Source organism: Sapajus apella, unplaced genomic scaffold (genome assembly GCF_009761245.1).
Source record: "Sapajus apella isolate SASKATOON/1434 unplaced genomic scaffold, GSC_monkey_1.0 scaffold8, whole genome shotgun sequence".
NCBI lineage: Eukaryota > Metazoa > Chordata > Mammalia > Primates > Cebidae > Sapajus > Sapajus apella.
The window spans coordinates 16,623,380-16,646,100 of NW_022436948.1; the positions used below are offsets into that span (position 1 = coordinate 16,623,380).

The 22,721-nt window shown below is 38.1% G+C and overlaps 2 protein-coding genes and 1 pseudogene across 9 annotated transcripts in view; 2 read left to right on the forward strand and 1 right to left on the reverse strand.

Annotated features, from left to right (window-relative positions):
* The first annotated feature begins 3,133 nt into the window (after positions 1–3,133).
* CCT8 (chaperonin containing TCP1 subunit 8) lies at positions 3,134–20,041 on the forward strand. 3 transcript variants are annotated; one of them, XM_032277084.1, is made up of 15 exons: positions 3,134–3,721; positions 6,819–6,909; positions 7,669–7,748; positions 9,469–9,618; positions 10,107–10,287; positions 10,401–10,462; positions 11,703–11,840; positions 13,002–13,180; positions 13,969–14,035; positions 14,111–14,198; positions 14,286–14,401; positions 14,960–15,031; positions 15,106–15,270; positions 15,870–15,989; positions 19,814–20,041. In XM_032277084.1, exons 1-15 carry the CDS (start codon positions 3,662–3,664, stop codon positions 19,889–19,891), a joined length of 1,647 nt encoding a protein of 548 aa, XP_032132975.1. In that variant the 5' UTR covers positions 3,134–3,661; the 3' UTR covers positions 19,892–20,041. The 3 variants fall into 3 exon arrangements, with proteins under 3 accessions (XP_032132975.1, XP_032132976.1, XP_032132977.1); XM_032277085.1 differs by having other exon boundaries at positions 3,452–3,746; XM_032277086.1 differs by lacking the exon at positions 3,134–3,721 and adding an exon at positions 3,856–3,949 and having other exon boundaries at positions 19,814–20,038.
* A 139-nt stretch (positions 20,042–20,180) lies between these two features.
* Positions 20,181–20,973, forward strand: LOC116550910 (annotated as a pseudogene).
* A 975-nt stretch (positions 20,974–21,948) lies between these two features.
* The window catches only part of USP16 (ubiquitin specific peptidase 16), a 26,703-nt gene continuing 25,930 nt past the window's right edge, over positions 21,949–22,721 (reverse strand). For 5 of the 6 annotated variants that reach the window (XM_032277089.1, XM_032277091.1, XM_032277090.1 and 2 more), the window contains 2 exons: positions 22,452–22,608; positions 21,949–22,344 (listed from right to left, as the gene is read on the reverse strand). In XM_032277089.1, the coding sequence (XP_032132980.1) occupies positions 22,223–22,344; positions 22,452–22,608 (279 nt within the window). In that variant the 3' untranslated portion in view covers positions 21,949–22,222. The remainder of the gene's footprint in view (positions 22,345–22,451; positions 22,609–22,721) is intronic. The other variant, XM_032277092.1, reaches the window with a different exon arrangement.

The following is a 22,721-nucleotide window of genomic DNA, read 5'->3' on the forward strand; positions in this document are numbered from 1 at the left end:
CGTAATCCACCATATAAACAGAACCAAAGACAAAAACCACATGATTATCTCAACAGATGCAGAGAAGGCCTTTAACAAAATTCAACAGCCCTTTATGCTAAAAACTCTCAATAAACTAGGTATTGATCAAACATATCTCAAAATAATAAAAGCTATTTATGACAAACCCACAGCCAATATCACACTGAATGGGCAAAAACTGAAAACATTCCCTTTGAAATCTGGCACTAGAGAAGGATGCCCTCTTTCACCACTCCTATTCAATACAGCATTGGAGCTTCTAGCCAGAGCAATCAAGCAAGAAAAAGAAACAAAGGGTATTCAATTAGGAAAGGAGGAAGTCAAATTGTCTCTATTTGCAGATGACATGATTGTACATTTAGAAGGCCCCATTGTCTTAGCCCAAAATCTCCTTAAACTGATAAGCAACTTCAGCAAAATCTCAGGATACAAAATCAATGTGCAGAAAACACAAGCATTCCTATACATGAATAACAGACTTAAAGACAGCCAAATCAAGAACAAACTCCCATTCACAATTGCTACAAGAAGAATAAAATACCTGGGAATACAACTAACAAAGGATGTAAAGGAACTCTTCAAGAACTACAAACCACTGCTCAAGGAAATAAGAGAGGACACAAACAGATGGAAAAACATTCCATACTCATGGTTAGGAAGAATCAATATTATGAAAAAGGCCATACAGCCCAAAGTAATTTATAGATTCAATGCTTTCCCCATCACGCCACCTATGACCCTCTTCACAGAACTGGAAAAAAAACACCTTAAACTTCATATGGAACCAAAAGAGAGCCCGCATAGCCAAGACAATTCTAAGCAAAATGAACAAAGCTGGAGGCATCAGGCTGCTTGACTTCAAACTATACTAGAAGCCTACAGCAATGAAAACAGCATGGTACTGTTACCAAAACAGACATAGACCTAAGGAACAGAACAGAGACCTCAGAGGCAATGCCACACATCTACAACCATCTGATCTTTGACAAACCTGACAAAAACAAGCAATGGGGAAAGGATTCCCTGTTTAATAAATGGTGTTGGGAAAACTGGCTAGTCATGTGCTGAAAGCAGAAACTGGACCCCTTCCTGACAACTTACACTAAATTAACTCCAGATGGATTAAAGACTTAAATATAAGACTTAACACCATAAAAACCCTAAAAGAAAACCTAGGCAAAACCATTCAGGACATAGGCATAGGCAGGACTTCATGACTAAAACAGCAAAAGCATTGGCAACAAAAACCAAAATAGACAAATGGGATCTAATTAAGCTCCAAAGCTTCTGTATAGCAAAAGAAACAATCCGTTAGAGTGAACTGGCAACCAACAGAATGGGAAAAAAATTTTTGCAATCTGCTCATCTGACAAAGGGCCAATATCCAGAATCTACAAAGAACTAAAACAGATTTACAAGAAAAAAAACAAACAAATCCATTCAAAAGTGTGTGAAGAATATGAACAAACACTCTTCAAAAGAAGACATTTGTGAGGCCAACAATCATGAAAAAATGCTCATCACTGGCCATTAGAGAAATGCAAATCAAAACCATATTGAGATACCATCTCAGGCCAGTTAGAATGGCGATCATTAAAAACTCTGGAGACAACAGATGCTAGAGAGGATGTGGAGAAATAGGAACACTTTTACACTGTTGGTGGGAATGTAAATTAGTTCAACCACTGTGGAAGACAGTGTGGAGATTCCTCAAGTATCAAATTCCATTTGACCCAGCAATCCCATTACTGAGTATATATACAAAGGATTATAAATCTTTCTACTATAAAGACATATGCACATGTATGTTCATTGTGACACTGTTTACAATAGCAAAGAACTGGAACCAACCCAAATGCCCATCGATGATAGACTGGACAAGGAAAATGTGGCACATATACACCGTGGAATACTACGCAGCCATAAAAAATGATGAGTTTGTGTCCTTTGTAGGGATATGGATGAATCTGGAAACCATCATTCTCAGCAAACTGACACAAGAACAGAAAAACACCACATGTTCTCACTCATAGGTGGGTGTTGAACAATGAGAACACATGGACACAGGCAGGGGAACATCACACACTGGGGTCTGTTGGAGGGGAATAGGGGAGGGACAGTACGGGGTAGGGAGGTTAGGGAGGGATAACATGGGAAGAAATGCTCGATCTAGGTGACAGGGGATGGAGGCAGCAAACCACATTGCCATGTAGGTACCTATGCAACAATCCTGCATGTTCTGCACATGTACTCCAGAACCTAAAGTGCAATATAAAATATATATACATAAACTGAACCAAAACAAAACAAAACAGAAACAAATGCCGAAGGATGATGTCCACCTTAGAATGGGCACGCTACAGTGACAGAAACTCGAGAAATGTTGGGTTTCTGAACAATGAGGACATTCAACTGGAATTGATAATAAAGAATTATATATGTCTCAAAAAAAAAATTCCTACATGTTCAAGTCAATTGTTCCACCAAAACAGTCTGTTTCATATTTTCTGTATTTTCTACAAGGAGAGTGGATTACTTTCACAGTGCGAAAATTATTCTTTTTTGAAATCAGCCATATGTTGATGTGAGAAGACAGGGATCAGGTTTTAAGATTGTCATCTTAAAGGAGTAAAATGAATCTATATTTATGTATAAATTTTATATAAATCATATTTATATAAAATGTATACATTAGATATATATAAATCAGATAAATAATATGTATATTTATATCTGATCTTAAAGGAGTAAAAGAGATTTATATTCCCAGGAAGAAGGAGAAAAGAGGAAGATAGTGGTGAAGAACCAGCATTTTGCAATCAATTGATCTGAGTAGGAATTCTAGCTTTAACATTTACTAGCTCTGTGATCTGGGTCAAATTAATTACAGTTTGTCAACTTGTTTCCCTTCTACAAAATGGACACAATACCATTTAATTTTTAATGGTATTACCTCCATTTTATAGAAGGAAAACTAAATGGTATTTTAATGGACAATACCATTAATTTTTTAGATTGACCATTAAGAGATACTGCATGTAAAGCAGATCACACAGAACGTGGCACACGCGAGCACTCGATGTGTAGCTACCCTTAGCGACGACCTGAATTATGTACATCCCAACGCTTCCTATGATGCCCAACACAGAGCGGACGCCCAAAGACAGTTCTGGGGGATGGGGCAGATGGTCTACCTCAGGAAGAAAAGGCACACCTGTTCTGATGTTGGTGGCTGGCTCTGGAAGATTACGTGGAAATTAAGCTAAGGATGTGTGGCTTCCAGGTCAGAAACGACAAAAATCTAACGTCCCCACTACTGAGTGCGGTCAGAGAGGACAGACTGGAGCACACCCGTGAGGCCTCGGCCGTTTGCGCGTGCGTGAGCTAGAAACCTCCAGGCGCTCCCCGCGCGCGCCCCATCGATCGACCCGATCGGGGATCGTCAGTTTGGCTCTGGCCACAGAAGGTGCTCTTCTTCTCGCGATGCTTCAGACCTCGAGGCGGGGAAAGGACGGGCTAACTGGAGAGCCAGGAGGAACGTGAGGTAGCTGCACGCTGCGTTCCCAGAAAGCTGTGCGCGCTCCTCACTTCCTCCGCGGTCTTCCGAGCGGTCGCGTGAACGGCTTCCTGCAGCTTAGACATGGCGCTTCACGTTCCCAAGGCTCCGGGCTTTGCCCAGATGCTCAAGGAGGGAGCGAAAGTAAGAGCTGAAGGAAAGGAATGAGGTGGGAGAGTCAGCATAGGGCTGCGGCGGCCGCGGCGAAGTAAGAGGGCCTACTAACGGGCCGAGCGTGCTGCCCTGGCACAGCGGCCGGGGGGGAGAAGATTCCAGAAAGGGAGGTGATCTCGGAAGGGCTCGGCCCCCGGGGCCTGCGAGCACTTGCCTCCTTCCGCGACCAGGGGAAGGCCGAGGGGGCGGCGGCGATGGGTGGATACAGGGCCGCAAGATCGACATTGTACATTTTGAAGGTGGACGCACGTGAAGCCGCTCGTGCATTTTGCCTCCATCCGTAAATGGGGCTAAGGCCCTTAAAAGGGGTTGTGAGGGTGAAGTTGAGTAACACAGATGAAATTGTCTTGGGAACTGCGACGCCAGTTTACACATGGCTCGCGAGTTTTAGGGTGGGAAGGAACCAGAAGGCGATCCAGAGAGTAGACGGTGGGAACAAGGGCCGGGTCTTAGTTGCTTCCTTCCCAGTGAGAAACAGGGCTCCCAGCTTAATTGACAGAAGCTATGCGTTGTTGACAAATAAGCTCCGGTCCCAACTTACGTTAGCTGGCTTAATCTAAAACGTAACTGTTGGGTTTTGCTTTCATCTTTAAATTGTGGAGATTGGACCAAGACGTGGTGTCTCTGAGTTCTGACTGTGTAATCTGCAGGATAAGTGATACCCTGGTGCACATAACGTCATTTTGTGTAATGGCCTTGTCTTCAACGTTGCATCAGTATAGTTTTAAAAAATACGTTACTGGACTGTTGGTAAATTTGCCTCTTGTGTTGTTCGAATTGCATTCCTCTATGCGTCCTCCAGATTTTATTCAGGAAATAGATCAGTGTGGTTGAATTTAAGATTTTATGCGAGGTAGAGGGAGCATTTACCGTTTAATGGGACTAGGTTCATGTTGGTAGGCTGCAGTTTTCAAATAATGTCGGTATACTAAGTAAATGTCAGGGTTTAATGTAAATGTTGGTGGAATAATCTTTTGAAAATCATACGGGCTGATTCCCTTAAATCAGGCTGAGATCATAGTTTCCAATTTGGATTTTTTTCACTAATACAGGCTTGGAAAACTTGTGTATCACAAAACATTATTTCTCATTCCAATGCTAGTGTTTTTTTTTTTTTTTTATAGAACACTAAGTTGTTTCATTCAGTAAATGGGTACTGAAGGAACTGCAGTGAAAGAACTCCCAGCTCTGGTAGAGTTTATATCCTTCCAGGGCAGAAATAATGACTAATTAAAGGAGAGTTCCAAATATTGATGAAAGAAATTGTACTGTAGTAGAGAATGAGAAGAAGTAAAGATGTCTCTAAAAAAAGTATCAGGAATAGACAGAACACTTAGATGTTTAGGGAAGAACTCGTAGCTCACTGCTTAGTGACAGAAATCCCTAAGCCTGGACTGTTTTCCTCCCCCTCTTTTAGGGGGAAATTGCAGGCTCAGGGACTAATACAAAGACCTCAGGATGGAATGATTTGGATGTGTTTTTTAAAAAACAAAAAACAGGTTATGGGGCTGAAACTTACCAAAGAAAAGAAGAATGGTAAATTTCAGAGGAGGAGCTATACAAGGGCCAGGACAGGTAGGGCCTTGTTTCCCTGAAGAGGGATTTGCGTTTTATCCTAAGCGGGATTGGAAACCAGTGGTCTTAAGTGTGGGAATGATGGGATCTGATCAGATGCTAGTTTCTCACAGAATAGGGAGTGAGGGGAAGAAGCAAGAGTGTAAGCCAGGAGTTCGGACTTAAGTATTATTGCTGGAATACCACTCTTCTTGCTGAAGATGCTTTTTTTTTTTTTTTTTTTTTTGGGAGACAGAGTCTTGCTCTAATGCCAGGCTGGAGTGCAGTGGTACAACCTCGGCTCCTCCGCCTCCTGGGTTCATGCGATTCTTCCGCCTCAGCCTCCCTAGTAGCTGGGACCCCAGGCACGTGCCACCATGCCCGGCTATCTTTTTGTATTTTTTTTTTAGGAGAGACGGGATTTCAGCATGTTGGCCAGGATGGTCTCGATCTCTTGACCTCGTGATCCACCCGCCTTGGCCTCCCAAAGTGCTGGGATTACAGGCGTGAGCCACCGCACCTGGCCGAAGATGCTTTTAAAGTAGTAGCTATGGGCAGGAGTTGGTGGCTCATACCTGTAATCCCAGCATTTTGGGAAGGCTGAGGTGAGTGGATCAGTTAAGGCCAGGAGTTCCTGGCAGACTTGGCAAAAATCTTCTCTACCAAAAAAAAAAATTATTTTAATTGCTTTCACTAGCCTCATTTAGCTGGTGGCTACTGTGTTGGGCAGCACAGCTCTGGAGAAATGTTCATATGTACAGTAGATTCATGAAACATATCTGAGGACTCAAGTAAATCCCAACTCAAGTCTAGTGTAGAATTTGTTAAGAATTTTTAGTGCTGTGAGCAATTCACTTTTTCAGTATGTACGCACTGGGATTGTATTGCAATTCAGAAAAATATTCAGCAGTCTGTATACTTTGTCCCTAAACACTTCTTGCTTTACAAAAGCCCAGATTCTAACACAATAAGAAAAATATTCCACATTTAACAGTTAGTTAGAAAATACTGATAAACTCTAGAAAGGAATTCTACTTGAAGTACCTCATACCCATTCTCTAAGTAGTCTTAGCATGCTTTCCTGTACTTTTCACTACTTTTAATTAAAAAATCTTAGGCCTTATGATTTGATGTGCAAGTAGGTACCTGCGGTCCCCCAAAATGTTATACTTTATTCATTGAACTAGAGAGGAAATTTATGCATCATTTATGAATATCAGATGCCTTGTTTTACGTAAATAAATCTTGTTTGATTGTCTCAACAGTCCTCTGAGGTAGGTACTACTATAATTACCTCATTTTACTAACAAAGAAATATTCAGAAAATTGCCCCAATTTAAAAATAGCCAGAAAGCAAAGATTTGTAACCAGCCCTCCAGCGTTAAATACCCAAGTTATCCTCCCTCTTTATTAGAAAGAAGCAAGACATAAGCAAAGATATCTTGTATTTGAAAATTCTTGTTTCACTGTCCTGTCTAATTGGCGGAGTTTTTTTTTTTTTTTTTTTTAACAGCACTTTTCAGGATTAGAAGAGGCTGTGTATAGAAACATACAAGCTTGCAAGGAGCTTGCCCAAACTACTCGTACAGCATATGGACCAAATGGTAATTTCTAAATTAATATTTGTAAAGATACAGTAGTAGAATTTTGTCTGATAGCTCTTCTTTCAAACTTGTTCTGAGGATATTTATAGTATGGCTTTGGAAGTTAATTTGATAGTTCAATGAATAGTTCATTTCCAGTTTTATTTCTTAATTTTTCATCAACTCACACCTCTTTAGAAAAATAGGGATCGATATATTACTTTTTATCCTGTTGAGAGGGTAGAAAAATTATAACACTTTGATGAGTAAGATAGTACCTAATGTTCATTGTGACAAACACTGAATATAAAAGTGACATAGTTTAAGGAAGAAAATTCCCTCCTTCCTCTTGCCTTCTACCAATTAAATTTAATTGATACAGTTTCATGGAATAAACATACAACTAAATATAGCAAGTGGATTATTTTGGCCTTTTTATATGTTAATTTCTATTGAGCACTGGCTGCATGACAATCATGTTGCAAATGGAACACAGAAACTAGCAAAAAATGTGAGATTTGGCATCTTATGTAGTAGTAAATACTGTAGGAGGTTAGAAAGGAAAAAAAGAATATGGGTCTGCAGTCGAGGATTGCCCATGGGGCTATAAGATAAACTTGAGGAATAGCTAGTACATGTGTTCTTACAAAGCTATTTTTTTTTTATTTATATATATATTTTAATATACACTTTTTTTTTAAACTAGATTTTCCTGGGTATTTGGGGAAGGATTTGATTAATAATGGCTTTCTTTTTCTTTTTTTAACTTTTACTTTTGAGGAATGAACAAAATGGTTATCAACCACTTGGAGAAGTTGTTTGTGACAAATGATGCAGCGACTATTTTAAGAGAACTAGAAGTAAGTTTCTTTAAAAAGAGTCAAGAAATGTTTTGGTGACATCAAAATTCAGTAGATTTTAACTAGAAGAAAATCTCTTATTTCAGATTGGATAAGGATCTATTTTTCCAACTTGAAAATTTATTGTATAGATTGTTCAAATTACAAAGAGGCCTCTTTAGATTGAACATTTTAGCCCCTGAAATCTTAAAAATCTCATTATTTATTTATAGAAGGATTGATTGTGATACATTTGTTAATTATGATATGAAATTGATTACCATTGTCTTCATTCTATGGAATGACTCTGAAGTGAATTACTCCACAATGCAGAAACGTATACATAAAACAGTGATTTTTAAAAAGATCAAACCCTTTAGTTTTATGTAAATAAAAACAATCAGTTTATGCCATTTTACTTTGTTCAGCTCTAGTTTTGCTATTAGAGTCCATAAATTAGTTACTGTTAGGAGGGTTATAAGGAAGGTCTGGCACCTGAACAGGCAGAGAGCGCCATACCTCATCCCTGCCTTGTAATTAAAGGGTAACATATTCAGCCTCAGGGAATTTTCCTGAAACTAAGCCCTTGAAAGCACTAGAACTTAATCTTTTGTTTTAAATGAAACTATAGAAGAATCAACATTTCTCTATCCTCTTAAATAACAGTATATTCTTGGCTAGGCGCTATGGCTCACACCTGTAATCCCAGCACTTTGGGAGGCCGAGGTAGTTGGATCACCCAAGGTCAGGGGTTCGAGAATAGCCTGGCCAACATGGTGAAACCCTGTCTTTAATAACAATAGAAAAAAAATTAACTGAGCATGGTGGCACACCCCTGTAATCCCAGCTACTCAGGAGGCTGGGGCAGGAGAATTGCTTGAACCTGGGAGGCAGAGGTTGCCATGAGCCGAGATTCTGCCACCACACTCCAGCCTGGGTGACAGAGCAAGACCCCATCTAAGTAAAACCCAATATATTCTTAAAGAATTTAAAAGTTAAATTTTAACTCCACAAAACATTTGTGCAAGAATTTGTCATTGTGAATGTTAATTTTGTACATGGATATCTCAGGAGTTATTAAAGTACGGTGGTGATAGTGTCAAAGTAATAAAATCACAGAGCTGACATTTTATAGTTTTCTTCATGTTCTCAGTTGTTACTCGTTGACTTGTTTCATGGTCTCTAAAATTAAATCCTAAGAATAAAATCCAAAAATAAAAAATTAAAAAAATAAAATCCACATAAAATTGTTATAAGAAAAATTGTATATTCCCCCCTTTCTTTAAACAACAAATGATAGTTCTTACAACAAGAATGTATAGTAAAATAGATATTGAAACTTAAGAACAAGTTAAGTGTTATCTATTTTAGTTCTCCTGAAGGCTTTTTAAAAAATGTCTAGGAAAAAGACAAATAAAAAAAAAAGAAAAAGATGTCTAGGTTTGGTGATTGTAATTACTTTGTTTTTTAATTTAGTGAAATACATATGCTGAAGTGGCACCGTATGTACAGGCCATCAAAAGAGGATGCACTTTGAAATTCTTATTTATAGTGATACATTTGTGCTGATTGGCATAAAGGGACTTGGATTTTTTTCTTGTGACCACGCCATAAGTATTGTAATAGCAGTGTGATCAAATGGAGTTACAGGAAAATTGGAGTCTGTTTAAGAAATGGAACTGAACAGTTTTATGTTGCTTTAAGGATCAGATGTTTAACTTGATACTATCTTTTATACTAGGTACAGCATCCTGCAGCAAAAATGATTGTAATGGCCTCTCATATGCAAGAACAAGAAGTTGGAGATGGCACAAACTTTGTTCTGGTATTTGCTGGAGCTCTTTTGGAATTAGCTGAAGAACTTCTGAGGATTGGCCTGTCAGTTTCAGAGGCAAGTGTTCATTTTATAATGTACTCCTACTTAATTTTTGTATACATATGTACCTGCTTAAAACAAACTAAAATCATTATTATAGTAGTAGCTAACGTTTACTGAGGAGTTTGCTCTGTACCAGCCATTATAGTACATATTCTTCATATGCAGTATCATTTTAGCCTCACAAATACTCTTGTTAGTAAGGCCTGTAATCCCGTTTTACCTATTCCCATTTTTTTTCCACTTTATTTTGGATGAGAAAACAGACTAAAATTTTAAAAATTTTACCCAAGATTTCATAGCTAGTGAGTCAGGTAGAGTTAAGATTCAAATTTGGGCTGTTGTCTAAGCCTCCATTCATGACTAGTAGAGTCTTCCATCTGTATTATTCCGAAGTATATTCTTTGTCATTTTATATCAAAAATAGATATCCATAAGCATTGGATTACCAAAATAAGCTACTGTAAGTCATGTCAGAATAAGAAATGTCATTTATGTTTTAGGTCATAGAAGGTTATGAAATAGCCTGCAGAAAAGCCCATGAGATTCTTCCTAATTTGGTATGTTGTTCTGCAAAAAACCTTCGAGATGTTGATGAAGTCTCATCTCTACTTCGTACCTCCATAATGAGTAAACAATATGGTAATGAAGTGTTTCTGGCCAAGCTTATTGCTCAGGCATGCGGTAAGTAAATAGCAGTAAATGGAAACATCCAAAATAAAAATATCTTTAACATGACTAGATATTTTCTCTGTTGTCCTAAAATAATCTTTTGATTTATCTCATTTTCTTAACAGTATCTATTTTTCCTGATTCCGGCCATTTCAATGTTGATAACATCAGAGTTTGTAAAATTCTGGTGAGTAAAAAATGCATTAATGCTACGTCTCTAGGTCAGTATTTTGTTTTTGTTGTGGTTGTTGTTGTTGTTGTTGTTGCTGTTTGTTGTGCAAAAAAAAAAAAAAAAATTGTGTTAATCTAAACCTAAATGTTGCTTTATGATTTGGACACTTAGGCCTTTTTTCAAGGCGTTATTTTATAACATTTTGATACTGTTAAGTTGTAATAATACTACTACCTATTTAAATTTAAAAGAATTTTGACATATTGTCTCCTTATAAAGTCATTTTCTGTGATGTGGGTTTGAGAATAATGTATAAACAAAAAGTTTTTAGGGGGATGGAGTCTTTCTCTGTCGCCCAGTGTGATATAGGCTCACTGCAACCTCCACCTCCTGGGTTCAAGCAGTTCTCCTGCCTCAGCCTCTTTAATAGCAGGGATTACAGGCACGTGCCACCACACCCAGCTAATTTTTCACCGTGTTGGTCAGGCTGGTTTCGAACTTCTGACCTTATTATCTGCCCACCTGGGCGTCTTAAAAGGCTGGGATTACAGGCATGAGCCACTGTACCCGGCCCAAAATACTAATTTTTTTGTGTTCTTCATATTCTTCAGAATTATAATAAGCTTCGAAGACAATTTTGAGTGGGGTGGAAGTTGTTCTATTCCTCTTCAGTAGTAGAATTCACACCTTAATGTTAGTATTGAAATATTAAAGTATATTTTTAATAAAATGTGCTTGATAGAGTAAAACCTGTCATTGGAATGGTTTTAGTTTTGCACATTGGCATTCTGATTGTTAATATGAATCTAGCTTATAAGTACTACATGCGCTCTCTCTGAAGATACTCATATGTGTTCCATGTTTGCTGTTTCCCTCCATGTACTCCCAGCTTTTCCCATTAAACTGTTAAGCTTGTGAGAACAGAATCTTTGCTTTGTTCTGTGTTGTATTTGCAGTATTGGCGGCTGTGCCTACTATACTGGCACCAAGCACTAGGTGACTGAATGGCTAGGAGCAGTTCTCTGCCTTTGGTTCTTCCCAGTACACTCAAGGACCTCCCCTCCATAACAGTGATTTCTGCCTCGAGCAGAATGGTGTGCTTTGTCCACTACCTCACCCCTTATCCCAGGAGTCACTGCCTTGGTTTATGATTTTATTTTAGAAAGGGATATTTTTGGTACGTTTAGAATCAACAGTTTAACCATTAACGTTGTTTTCATGAGATAGCTGATGGTTTTGGTATTCAATTCCTTAGGGCTCTGGTATCAGTTCCTCTTCAGTATTGCATGGCATGGTTTTTAAGAAGGAAACCGAAGGTGATGTAACATCTGTCAAAGATGCAAAAATAGCAGTGTACTCTTGTCCTTTCGACGGCATGATAACAGAAACTAAGGTATGTAGACTTCAAACCTTAAAAGTAAAAATTTGGGTTAACACTTTCAGATTGTTTGAGTTAGCTCTTAAATCAGTAAGTACTTCTTAATTACTCAACACTGCAGGATCTTAGCTGTTTTTTATGCCAGATTTATATTCTTTGAATATCTAATTCAACTGCTGAACATAAAACTTGAAATATAAAGATGGTGGCCATTTATTTATATTCTGACATACAGCCTTTAACCTCTAGTAGAGCTTATACATTCAACAAGTGAAAGATTATGAGAATGTGAGTACTTTGTGTGCTGCTCTTCACGAAAATAAAAAAAAAGTTGACATTCTGTAGCATCCTGGAACGATATACTAATATAATTTGAAAATGATAGGTATGTTTCTAAAAATATATACGTTAGAAAGTTTGAAGTTTGTGAAGTTTGTGTTTATAGTCAGTAGTGGCTGACTTCATCTCTAGAATTTATGAAATTCAAATTGTTGACAGTTTTAAAAGAGATGGGTCTGGTCATTTGGTCCACTTAATTAATTAATTAATTTGTTTGTTTGTTTGAGAGAGTCTTGCTCTGTCACCCAGGGTGGATTGCAGTGGTGCGATCTTGACTCATGGCAACTTCCACCTCCTGGGTTCAAGCGATTTCCGACTAATTTTTGTATTTTTAGTAGAGACGGGGTTTGACCATGTTGGCCAGGCTGGTCTCGAACTCCTGACCTCAAGTGATCCACCTGCCTCGGCCTCCCAGAGTGCTAGGATTACAGGCGTGAGCCACTGTACCCGGCCTAGTCCACATTTTAGAAAAGGTTTGAGAACCACAACGTTGTTTTGGTAACATTAGTTAACCTTTGTCAAAAGACAAACACTAGGACACCTGTCTGACATACTTAAAGTACTTCTCCAGCTTTTCCACCAAAGTACTTCAAAAGTAGATGCATCTGTTTTGAGAGGAGGTTCTAGAAGTAATCTGAGTTTCTGTCAATTTCACACAGATTTTGTATTTTGCTCCTTCATAATACACATTTATCTTCATATTTATTTTGTCAAACCTTTAAATTATTTCTTCAGTAAACTAATTATCTTATGACTTTGAACACCAATGTAGTGAAATGATTTTTTTTTTTCAACATGTGAAATGATTTTAAAGGGAATATTTGCTTGATTTGCCAGGGAACAGTATTGATAAAGACTGCTGAAGAATTGATGAATTTTAGTAAGGGAGAAGAAAACCTCATGGATGCACAAGTCAAAGCTATTGCTGATACTGGTGCAAATGTCGTAGTAACAGGTGGTAAAGTGGCAGACATGGCTCTTCATTATGCAAACAAATATAATATCATGTTAGTGAGGTAAGAGAAAGCCGAATTCTTTTTACCTGTATTATAAATGGTTTTTTGGTGATGAAAACACTAAACAAAATAGACCATGAAGACTGTTCCTAAAGGGAAAGTATAGGTATTGGGTCAAATAGCAAAAGGGCTTAGGTTGGAGAGGGGTCAGGAAAGGCCTCTGAGAAAACAAATTTAAGCTGAGAGCTTGAAGGACCAATTACCAGATATTTGAAAAGGAAGAGGGAAAACTATTCCAGGCAAAAGGGACAACTTGTCTAAGAGACTAGACACAAGCTTGGTGCATTGCCTATTAAGTGTGGAGTAAGGAAGATTCCTTTTAATACATGAACACATTTAATGTGTGCACTAGACAACTTACCCATCATCCCTAGTACCCAATAAAATGTCCAAAATAAATCACTGTACTTTTCTTCACAGAACATTGATTGCACAGAGTAAAGCAAAAATTTTCTACATACTGTTGAGTTTTGTAAAGTTTTCCTGGTGTTTTAGAACTACAAGCCACTGGCAATCTAAAGTGACTTCAGTTCTCCCAATTCTAGAACAATGCTATACAACACAGACTTAAGATGTGGTATTATTGGCCGGACCCATTTGCAGGGTCAGGAATGAGCTTCTTGGCCTCAGTGTTAATTGCAGTCCAGATGTGTTCTGAGTTTAAATCCATTGTCAAAAGAATGTGACTTGGGGGCTGGTGTACAGGTTCCTCTTTATGCTTTATATGCTATCTGAAATTAAAATCAAATGGATTAAAACTTTTATTAAGGTCTTTGTGTTTTTTAAAGGCTAAACTCAAAATGGGATCTCCGAAGACTATGTAAAACAGTTGGTGCTACAGCTCTTCCTAGATTGGTATGTATTTTAGAAAGCACTAAAAGATAGTTGAACGTGGTTGAATTTTTTATTACAAAAGTCACTTTCTTACAGACACCTCCTGTCCTTGAAGAAATGGGACACTGTGACAGTGTTTACCTCTCAGAAGTTGGAGATACTCAGGTGGTGGTTTTTAAGCATGGTATGTAAGAACGGTAAAACATGTATATAAGTGGGGAGTTTTTAGCTTCTTTTATTTAATCACTAAATATATTTAATTTTTTAATAGAAAAGGAAGATGGCGCCATTTCTACCATAGTACTTCGAGGCTCTACGGACAATCTGATGGATGATATAGAAAGGGCAGTAGATGATGGTGTTAATACTTTCAAAGTTCTCACAAGGGTCAGTATTAGCAATAATGTTAGTACTTTGTAAGGTCTGAGTACCTCATATGGTCTTAAAAGTATGGTTGACAGACTCATGAACATCATGAGAACTTCAGAATAAGTGGTTTATATGAAGTGAAGCACCTGTTTTTGTTTTTACCTGAGACTTAAGAGTCCACTGCTATTAAATATGATAGTTTCTAAAAAATATTATACAGAAGAGTTAATAGCAAAGCAGAACTTTAAAAGAAAATTGTGTATGGTTATTTTCCATTATAATGTGCTTTTAGTTGGTAAAGCAGTTCTTAGTGCTATATCTCGATATGCAAAAAAAGATAATGGTGCTTTGCCCATTCAGTCCTTTTCATATACCAGACTGTACTAAGAAAATTTGCCCCACCCACTCATTATATACCAAATTTATAATTTGTATTTGAGTAACAATGCCTGATTAAAAACTCCTGTTTGGTGGGGTAGTGGAATATGAAAAGATTAGAAAAATGCAAACTGCTTTTCAGTAACTTTTTTCTTTTCTTCCTTTTTTTTTTTTTTTTTTGTGGGGGACTACATACAGGATAAGCGTCTTGTACCTGGAGGTGGAGCAACAGAAATTGAGTTAGCCAAACAGATTACGTCATATGGAGAGGTATAGCTCTTTCTGTATAAATTGACTTTCCATAGCTTGAATAAAATGCAGTAATTAACACATTTTTGTTTTAGACATGTCCTGGACTTGAACAGTACGCTATTAAGAAGTTTGCTGAGGCATTTGAAGCTATTCCCCGGGCACTGGCAGAAAACTCTGGAGTTAAGGCCAATGAAGTAATCTCTAAACTTTATGCAGTACATCAAGAAGGAAATAAAAATGTTGGATTAGATATTGAGGTATTTGAAAAAAACACTGAACTTAAATTTGCTTTAATTTGGGAATGCACAACCTAAAAATAGTGTGGACTTAGAGGAAAAATCAATGAGAAACACTGTTCTGATTTGGGAGCAGATTATTTTCTTAGTTTTTACATAGATTGTCTGATGGAGGAAAGTTTCATTTTCCTTCTGTTTTATTGATAACCTTTCGTTCTATAGTGTGTAGTCAGCCCAGTTCTTACCCATTGATTCAACCAACCACAGATTGAAAATATTTGGAAAAACTAAAGACATTTAAAAATACAGTATAACAACTATTTATACTATGTTAGATACTATAATTAATCTGGAAATGATTTAAGGTATATTAGAGGATATGCATAGATTATATCTAGACATGTCATTTTATATAAGGGGCTTCAGCATCCACAGATTTTGGCATCCTTGGGGGTGGGTCCTAGAACCAGTTGTCACATACTAAAGGATGACTTTGTAAGGTAGTACTGTGCTTGTTTACTTTCTAGTACTATTTAAGGTGCTATATGGGGCTTTTTGTTGAGTATAAACATTTTCACATAAAAGGATTTTAAATAAAGGATGAAAATTGCGTTTGACAGGCTGAAGTACCTGCTGTAAAGGACATGTTGGAAGCTGGTATTCTAGATACTTACCTGGGAAAATACTGGGCTATCAAACTCGCCACTAATGCTGCAGTCACTGTACTTAGAGTGGATCAGGTGAGCAAAGTGAAATTTTGATCTTTAAAAATACTCATTTGCATATGGTTCAAGTGTATTTTCTCAGAACTAGAACATAGCATAGTTCTAATTTAAAGGATTCTTAGTCTTCACATGTTAGACATACTAAAGTGCCCCCACTCCAAGTTTTTTATTCTATTGTAAATTGTATTGAATATATTACAACTAATTTAAAACGTAGATCTTTCCACTGAAAGAATCCTTTGCCATTTTAAGTAGGAATCGGTGGAACAAATGTAATTTACATTTATGATTTTCAAACCTTTTAGCCTTAGAACCCCTTTGTACAAAAAATTTAGAGAGTAAATTTAATATATAATACTAAGATGAAATGTGGAAAGACTGTAAAGCCCTCAAGCAGACATTGCAGACTACCAACTTGAAGGAAAATGAAGTCTCTAGCTGTGTAGATAAGAGGACTGGGTATTTAAAATTATTTTCTGCTATGACAAGTTATAGCTTAAGGTACTAAAAGATGTTAAAGGTGTTTAAAATCATATTTCTACGTTTTTTTTTTTAAGAATGTGGTAGACTGTTCTATATATAGAAGTAAATGTGAATTCGTAATTATTTTTCCAAAAGGCATTTTCTTGTAGACTTAATTAAATCAATTTCTCCACAAAATTCTAGAAGTAATTAAAAAGCAATGACTATTTGTAAGTACTTAATAGAAAATTTTGATTTGCTAATGGTATAGTATAAAATCCATTAGGTAAAAGTTATGTCATATAAAAGTTGGAGTAAGTCTTAGGTAGAGATCAGTGGAAAGACAATTCAACTTCTAAGCACAGTAAGGACCAGTTGGTGGTAATTATAAAAATTTTATTCTTTATATAAGGAAGAACTATGATAGCTAAAGATGACCAAGAAATGGAACTGGATATTTAGTTTCAAGTCTTTGGAAATAAGCAGAAACTAGATGTTTGTGTACCAGATTAATAGAGGTTTCTCCATCACCTTATTAGGTGGTTTTCAATGGAAGAATATGGTCTTTTGAGTTTTTAAATAAAGATAACAGAAATCTAAGGAACTATTTATTCTAGAAATTAGAGGCCAGGCGCGGTGGCTCAAGCCTGTAATCCCAGCACTTTGGGAGGCCGAGGCGGGTGGATCACGAGGTCAAGAGATCGAGACCATCCTGGTCAACATGGTGAAACCCCGTCTCTACTAAAAATACAAAACATTAGCTGGGCATGGTGGCACGTGCCTGTAATCCCAGCTACTCAGGAGGCTGAGGCAGGAGAATTGCCTGAACCCAGGAGGCGGAGGTTGCGGTGAGCCGAGATCGCGCCATTGCACTCCAGCCTGGGTAACATGAGTGAAACTCCGTCTCAAAAAAAAAAAAGAAAGAAATTAGAATGTGGCTAAGAATAAAAGGGGGGACCAAAAATAGGGATAGGAGAAGCTAAGTAGACTGCAGCATAAGGTAAGCAGAAATTCCAACAGTGTTAGGAACTTTGAAGGTCATCCAAGCGAGACAATAACAACCTTGATCACAAAGGCATGTTGAATTTTGGCTTTAAACTAGGAACTCTGCTTTGTCTTATGGTAGGGGAAGTTGTTGGTTGATCTGTGCCCCCAGTCTTTGCACTCTATATAAAAGTATGTAGCTAAAGAACCCATCCAACTATATTAACCAGTTTGTTTATATAGTGTGTAGTATAACGAATCTAAATTTGTATAGTATATATTCTGGAAAAGGAATTACAAATCAGGCGTGAAGCATTGGATAGTTGTAGTACAGGCTGGATTAATCTTTGTTTGAATGTCTGTTTCACTAGTTCTCAAAGTATGGTCCCAAAATCGACAGCATCAACATCACCTGAGAACTTGTTAGATAATGATAGATTCTCAGGCAGATATGGTGACTCACACCTGTAGTCCCAGCTACTCAGGAGGCTGAGGTGAGAGGATCACTTGAGCTCAGGATTTGAAGGCTGCGGTGAGCTGTGATCACATCATGGCACTCCAGCCTGGTTGACATAGTGACAGTCCATCTCTATAAAACTAAAAATAAGAAATACAGATTCTTGGATGTCACTCCAGACCCACTGAAATGCTGAAAGAGGCCTGGCAGTCTATTTTAATGAGTACTTTGATTATGTTACTCACTGAAGTTTGGGAACTACTTGTTTTAGTTCCTGTTTAAAATCAAGGTGCACTTAGGTTCTAAAATACACTTAATGCCTTTAATTCAATCTGAAATTACTCTCAATCAGTAACATGTTGTTCTGAGAATTTCAGGTTTAGGTCTTTTTTTTTTCCCCCTTTTTAAGCTAAGGTCTTACTTTATCACCCAGGCTGGAGTAGAGTGGCACAATCATAGCTCACCACAGCCTTAAAATCCTGAGATCCAGTGATTCTCCTGTCTTAGCCTTCCAAATAGCTGGGACTGTAGGCAGGTGCTGCCATGGCTGGCTGATACTTTATTTTAGTTTTTGTAGACTAGGTCTCATTGTGTTGCCCAGGCTGGTCTCAAACTCCCAGCCTCAGGCCTTGGCCACCCAAAGTGCTGGGATTACAGGTATGAGCCACTGTGCCCAGCTCAGGTTTGCTTTTGGTAATTGCTTTCCAGTCGGGCACGGTGGCTCATGCTTGTAATCCCAGCACTTTGGGAGGTCAAGATGGGCAGATCATGTTTGAGGTCAGGAGTTCGAGACCAGCCTGGCCAACATAGTGAAACCCTGTCTCTACTAAAAATACAAAAATTATCCAGGTGTGGCGGTGGGTGTCTGTAATCCCAGCTACTCGGGAGGCTGAGGCAAGAGAATCAGACTTGAACCCAGGAGGCAGAGGTTGCAGTGGGCCGAAATCGCGCCACTGCACTCTAGCCTGGGGAACAGAGCAAGATTCCCATCTCAAAAAAAAATAAACCCAGGCTCACACTTGTAATCCCAGCACTTTGGGAGGCAGGCGGATCAAGAGGTCAGGAGATCACGACTATCCTAGACAACATGGTGAAACCCTGTCTCTACTAAAAGTACAAAAAAAAAAAAAAAATAGCTGGGCATGGTGGTGCGTGCCTGTAGTCCCAGCTACTGGGGAGGCTGAGGCAGCAGAATTGCTTGAAACCTGGAGGCAGAGGCTGCAGTGAGCCGAGATCGTGCCACTGCACTTCATTCAGCCTGGCAATAGAGCAAGATTCCGTCTCAAAAAAAAGTTGTCCAGTTTGTGATGCTTGAAACACAAGCTAAAACCCATTTTAGATAAAGTAAGGAGAGGTTTGGAGCATTTTTTTTTTAAGTTACCGGGGAACTAAGTGCTTAGTTTTTTGTTTATGAAAACTTCCTGCTACTTGAATGGTTCTCATTTACAGATTTTAGAAAATTTCAGTGTTAAACTTAGTATATATTTATGTATCAACTACTTTAGATTATAATGGCAAAGCTGGCAGGTGGCCCTAAAGCTCCTAAACCACAAGGATATTGGGACAAAGATGGTTGGCAAGACGAATCTCATATATAAACAGCAAATCAGGTGCCAAACGGATTGATACCAGTGATGCATGCACTTATTTTCACTTTCAGCTTATTGAGTTACTGAAGTGCATGTCTCAGAAAGTTCACTGATCTGTGAATTTTGTTGCTATTATCCACAAAAGCAGTAAACTTTCTCATGCTGCTGGAAGTTTACAATTTAATTTCTAACAAGGGAGCTAGCAAACTCTGCTATAGTGTTTTGATATGCAGTACATAATTATATTAGGAAGATTGCTTAACCTTGAGTCAGGCTAATAGAAGGATTCTTTTCATTCTAAAGGTTGAGTTTATAAGCATACTCTTGTGTGATTCTTTTTTATACAGATCATCATGGCAAAACCAGCTGGTGGGCCTAAGCCTCCAAGTGGGAAGAAAGACTGGGATGATGACCAAAATGATTGAAATTGGCATAATTTTTACTGTGGGTGAAAGCTGTATTTGTAGTAGTAGTCTAGGAATCGCCTGATGTTTTCTTATTCTCCTTAAATTAAGAGGTGTTTTGTGTTTGTATTCTTGGCTGGATGTTATAATAAACATGTTGTTACTGTCAAAGCCTTATTGTCTAATGACCACTGTTATCGGCTCTAAATGACCATGTTCCTCCTCTCAACCTTGTTAATCACTTTAGCTGTGGGACTTAATCACTTCGGTAAGTAGAGGCCTGCCTCCCATGTATATCTGGCCTACTGGCCGTTTGTGTAAATAAATAAATGTTATTGGAAAACAGGCTCATACCATTACATATTGCCTGCGGTTGCTTTCTAACAAGGGAGTGGCAGCATTCAAGTATTTTTGACAAGAGACCAAATGGGCCTACAAAGCCTAAAATATTTACTGTCTATCTGGCCCTCTACAGGAAAGATCTGCCAACACCTGAACTAATTTCCAGATTGTTTTTGTCACAGCTCTGGAATTCCTGACTCAAGGTGACTTGTTTCAATAGCAATTAATAATTTGTTGATATTCTTCTTAGTAAAGTACAAAAAAGATGCTTATAACTGAAAATAGATCTGACGTGTACAAAATTAAGCAAGTTAGTTTTCATAAAGCAGATCCTATTTTTGTTAAAGAACATTGGCTGAAATTTGGAGGCCTGCTGGGAACAGGACTTATAAAAGGAACTACGTCTGGAAGGCTGTGGTCCAAGGCTATTTTTGCCGGCTATCAGCGGGGTCTCCAGAACCAAAGGGAGCACACAGCTCTTCCTAAAATTGAAGGTGTTTATGCCCGAGATGAAACAATTCTATTTGGGCAAGAGATGTGCTTATGTATACAAAGCAAAGAACAACACAGTGACTCCTGGTGGCAAACCAAACAAAACCAGAGTAATCTGGGGAAAGGTAACTCGGGCCCAGGAAAACAGTGGCATGGTTCGTGCCAAATTCCGAAGCAACCTTCCTGCTAAGGCCATTGGACACAGAATCCGAGTGATGCTGTACCCCTCAAGGATTTAGAACTAATGGAAAGTCAATAAATGTGGATTTGTGCCCTTGTTAAAAAAAAAAAAAAATTAACATTATAGTTAAATTATACTGAATTGCATAGGACATGTGCTACCATATGTGTTGGTTATGTAAGGTTCTTAATACTGTTTGAAATTGTGTGTGTACACTTTTCCTTGAGACGGTGTCACTCTGTCGTGCAGGCTGGAGTGCAGTGGTGAGATCTGTTCACTGCAACCTCCACCACTCTTGGGCTCAGACAATCCACCCACCTCAGCCCCCTGAAAAGCTGGGGACACAGGCACACACCACCACACTTGGCTAGTTTTTAAGTTTTTGTAGAGATAGGGTCTCACTATGTTACCAAGGCTGGTCTCAAACTCCTGGGCTCAAGGTATCCTGCCTTCACCTCCCAGAGTGCTGGGATTACAAGCATGCCACTGTGCCAGCCTGTTTTTAGTTCTCTCCAAGAGATTTTAAAAGCCATGTGGCTGACTGGTCTTAGATAAACTCAACAGATGTTAGGAATGAAAAAACTCTCACTACTGCCACAGTAAGTTATAAGTGTTCATTGTATATCAAAGTCATCCTAATAAACTTACAAGTTCAGAGAGGCTTGGTGTCCTTAGGCTCTTTGGGTTGCATGTAACTCAATCACTGGCTGACTGACTTGGGACAGTTCCTAGGCTTTCTCTGGTATGCTGGTATTAAAGGGGAATGGTAACCAGTTATACTCCTAGGAGTGAGACTGGTTTGTCTTCTATCTGTCCTAGGTCAGTTGACCACTGGCACAGAGCAAATACAAACTAAGGCCTTATATACCCCAGCTTTTGCACACTATGGCTTCAAAAGGATTATAAATAAACATTTCTCCCATTCTGCTGCCAACATCTATGCTTGTAAAATTAACACACTTGTAATGAAACTTCATTAGCCAGTCTGATGAAACATTTTTAAAGTGTTATCTAGTAGGGTAAGTCAATAGAAGCTAAAATCTTCTCAGTAATAAAACAAAGGTTGGGGTAAGTCAGTTTATTGATGTGATCTATCGCCCAGACATTAAACACAGAAGACTTAAGTAATTCAGGATTTCCTTTCCAGAAACAAAGTGGGAACCACCATAACAATACAAAACCATTTTAAGTTTTTAGGTATTTTTCCCTTCAATATTTAAATAAACATGATTTCTTCTGGCATGTATTTAATGTTAGGTCAACATGATTTTATACTTTATTGTTATTTCAGCCATTATAAAAGCCATAAATGTGTTTCCAGAGAAAGCACTTTGATATTAGAATATTCTCTCATAAAATAGGAGGTATGCTTGTGAGTTTAGTACTTTACTTGTAGGCACAGCTTGCACGTGTGTGTCGCTGATGTGAAACCACTGCCCTTTTGATTCCATTTCAAAATCTGTCAAAAGGAAATAAAAAATCAAACATAAATGGAAAGATTCAAGCTGATTACTTTTTGGTTATACCATAATCTGTTGAGTGCCTGAATTTTCCAAGACATCTTACCTTGCGGAATATCACCGTGAAGAACAAGATTAGAGAGATGACTATTTGCAGTTCTTGCCTTGGCATAGGCAGTGTAATGCCCCGACCTCATAGTACCACTGTGTTCCACAACTCCATATAAGGAATATAGTACCCTTGTATTTTCTTCTGCAACATTCTATAAAAATGAGTAGAATCCAAAAGTTAGTTCTAGTTCCATTTACACAGATGTCATTGGCAAGACAAATTTATACTATGGAAAGGGTCTTTTTTTTTTTTTTTTTTTTTTTA

What these genes read in the sequence shown, in the direction of transcription:
- CCT8 (XM_032277084.1), top strand. Translation starts at nt 3,662, where the DNA reads ATGGCGCTTCACGTTCCCAAGGCTCCGGGCTTTGCCCAGATGCTCAAG. An exon ending in TTGGCCTGTCAGTTTCAGAG is followed by an intron (nt 9,619 to 10,106) that starts GCAAGTGTTCAT and finishes TTTATGTTTTAG; the next exon opens with GTCATAGAAGGTTATGAAAT. An exon ending in CTTTCAAAGTTCTCACAAGG is followed by an intron (nt 14,402 to 14,959) that starts GTCAGTATTAGC and finishes GACTACATACAG; the next exon opens with GATAAGCGTCTTGTACCTGG.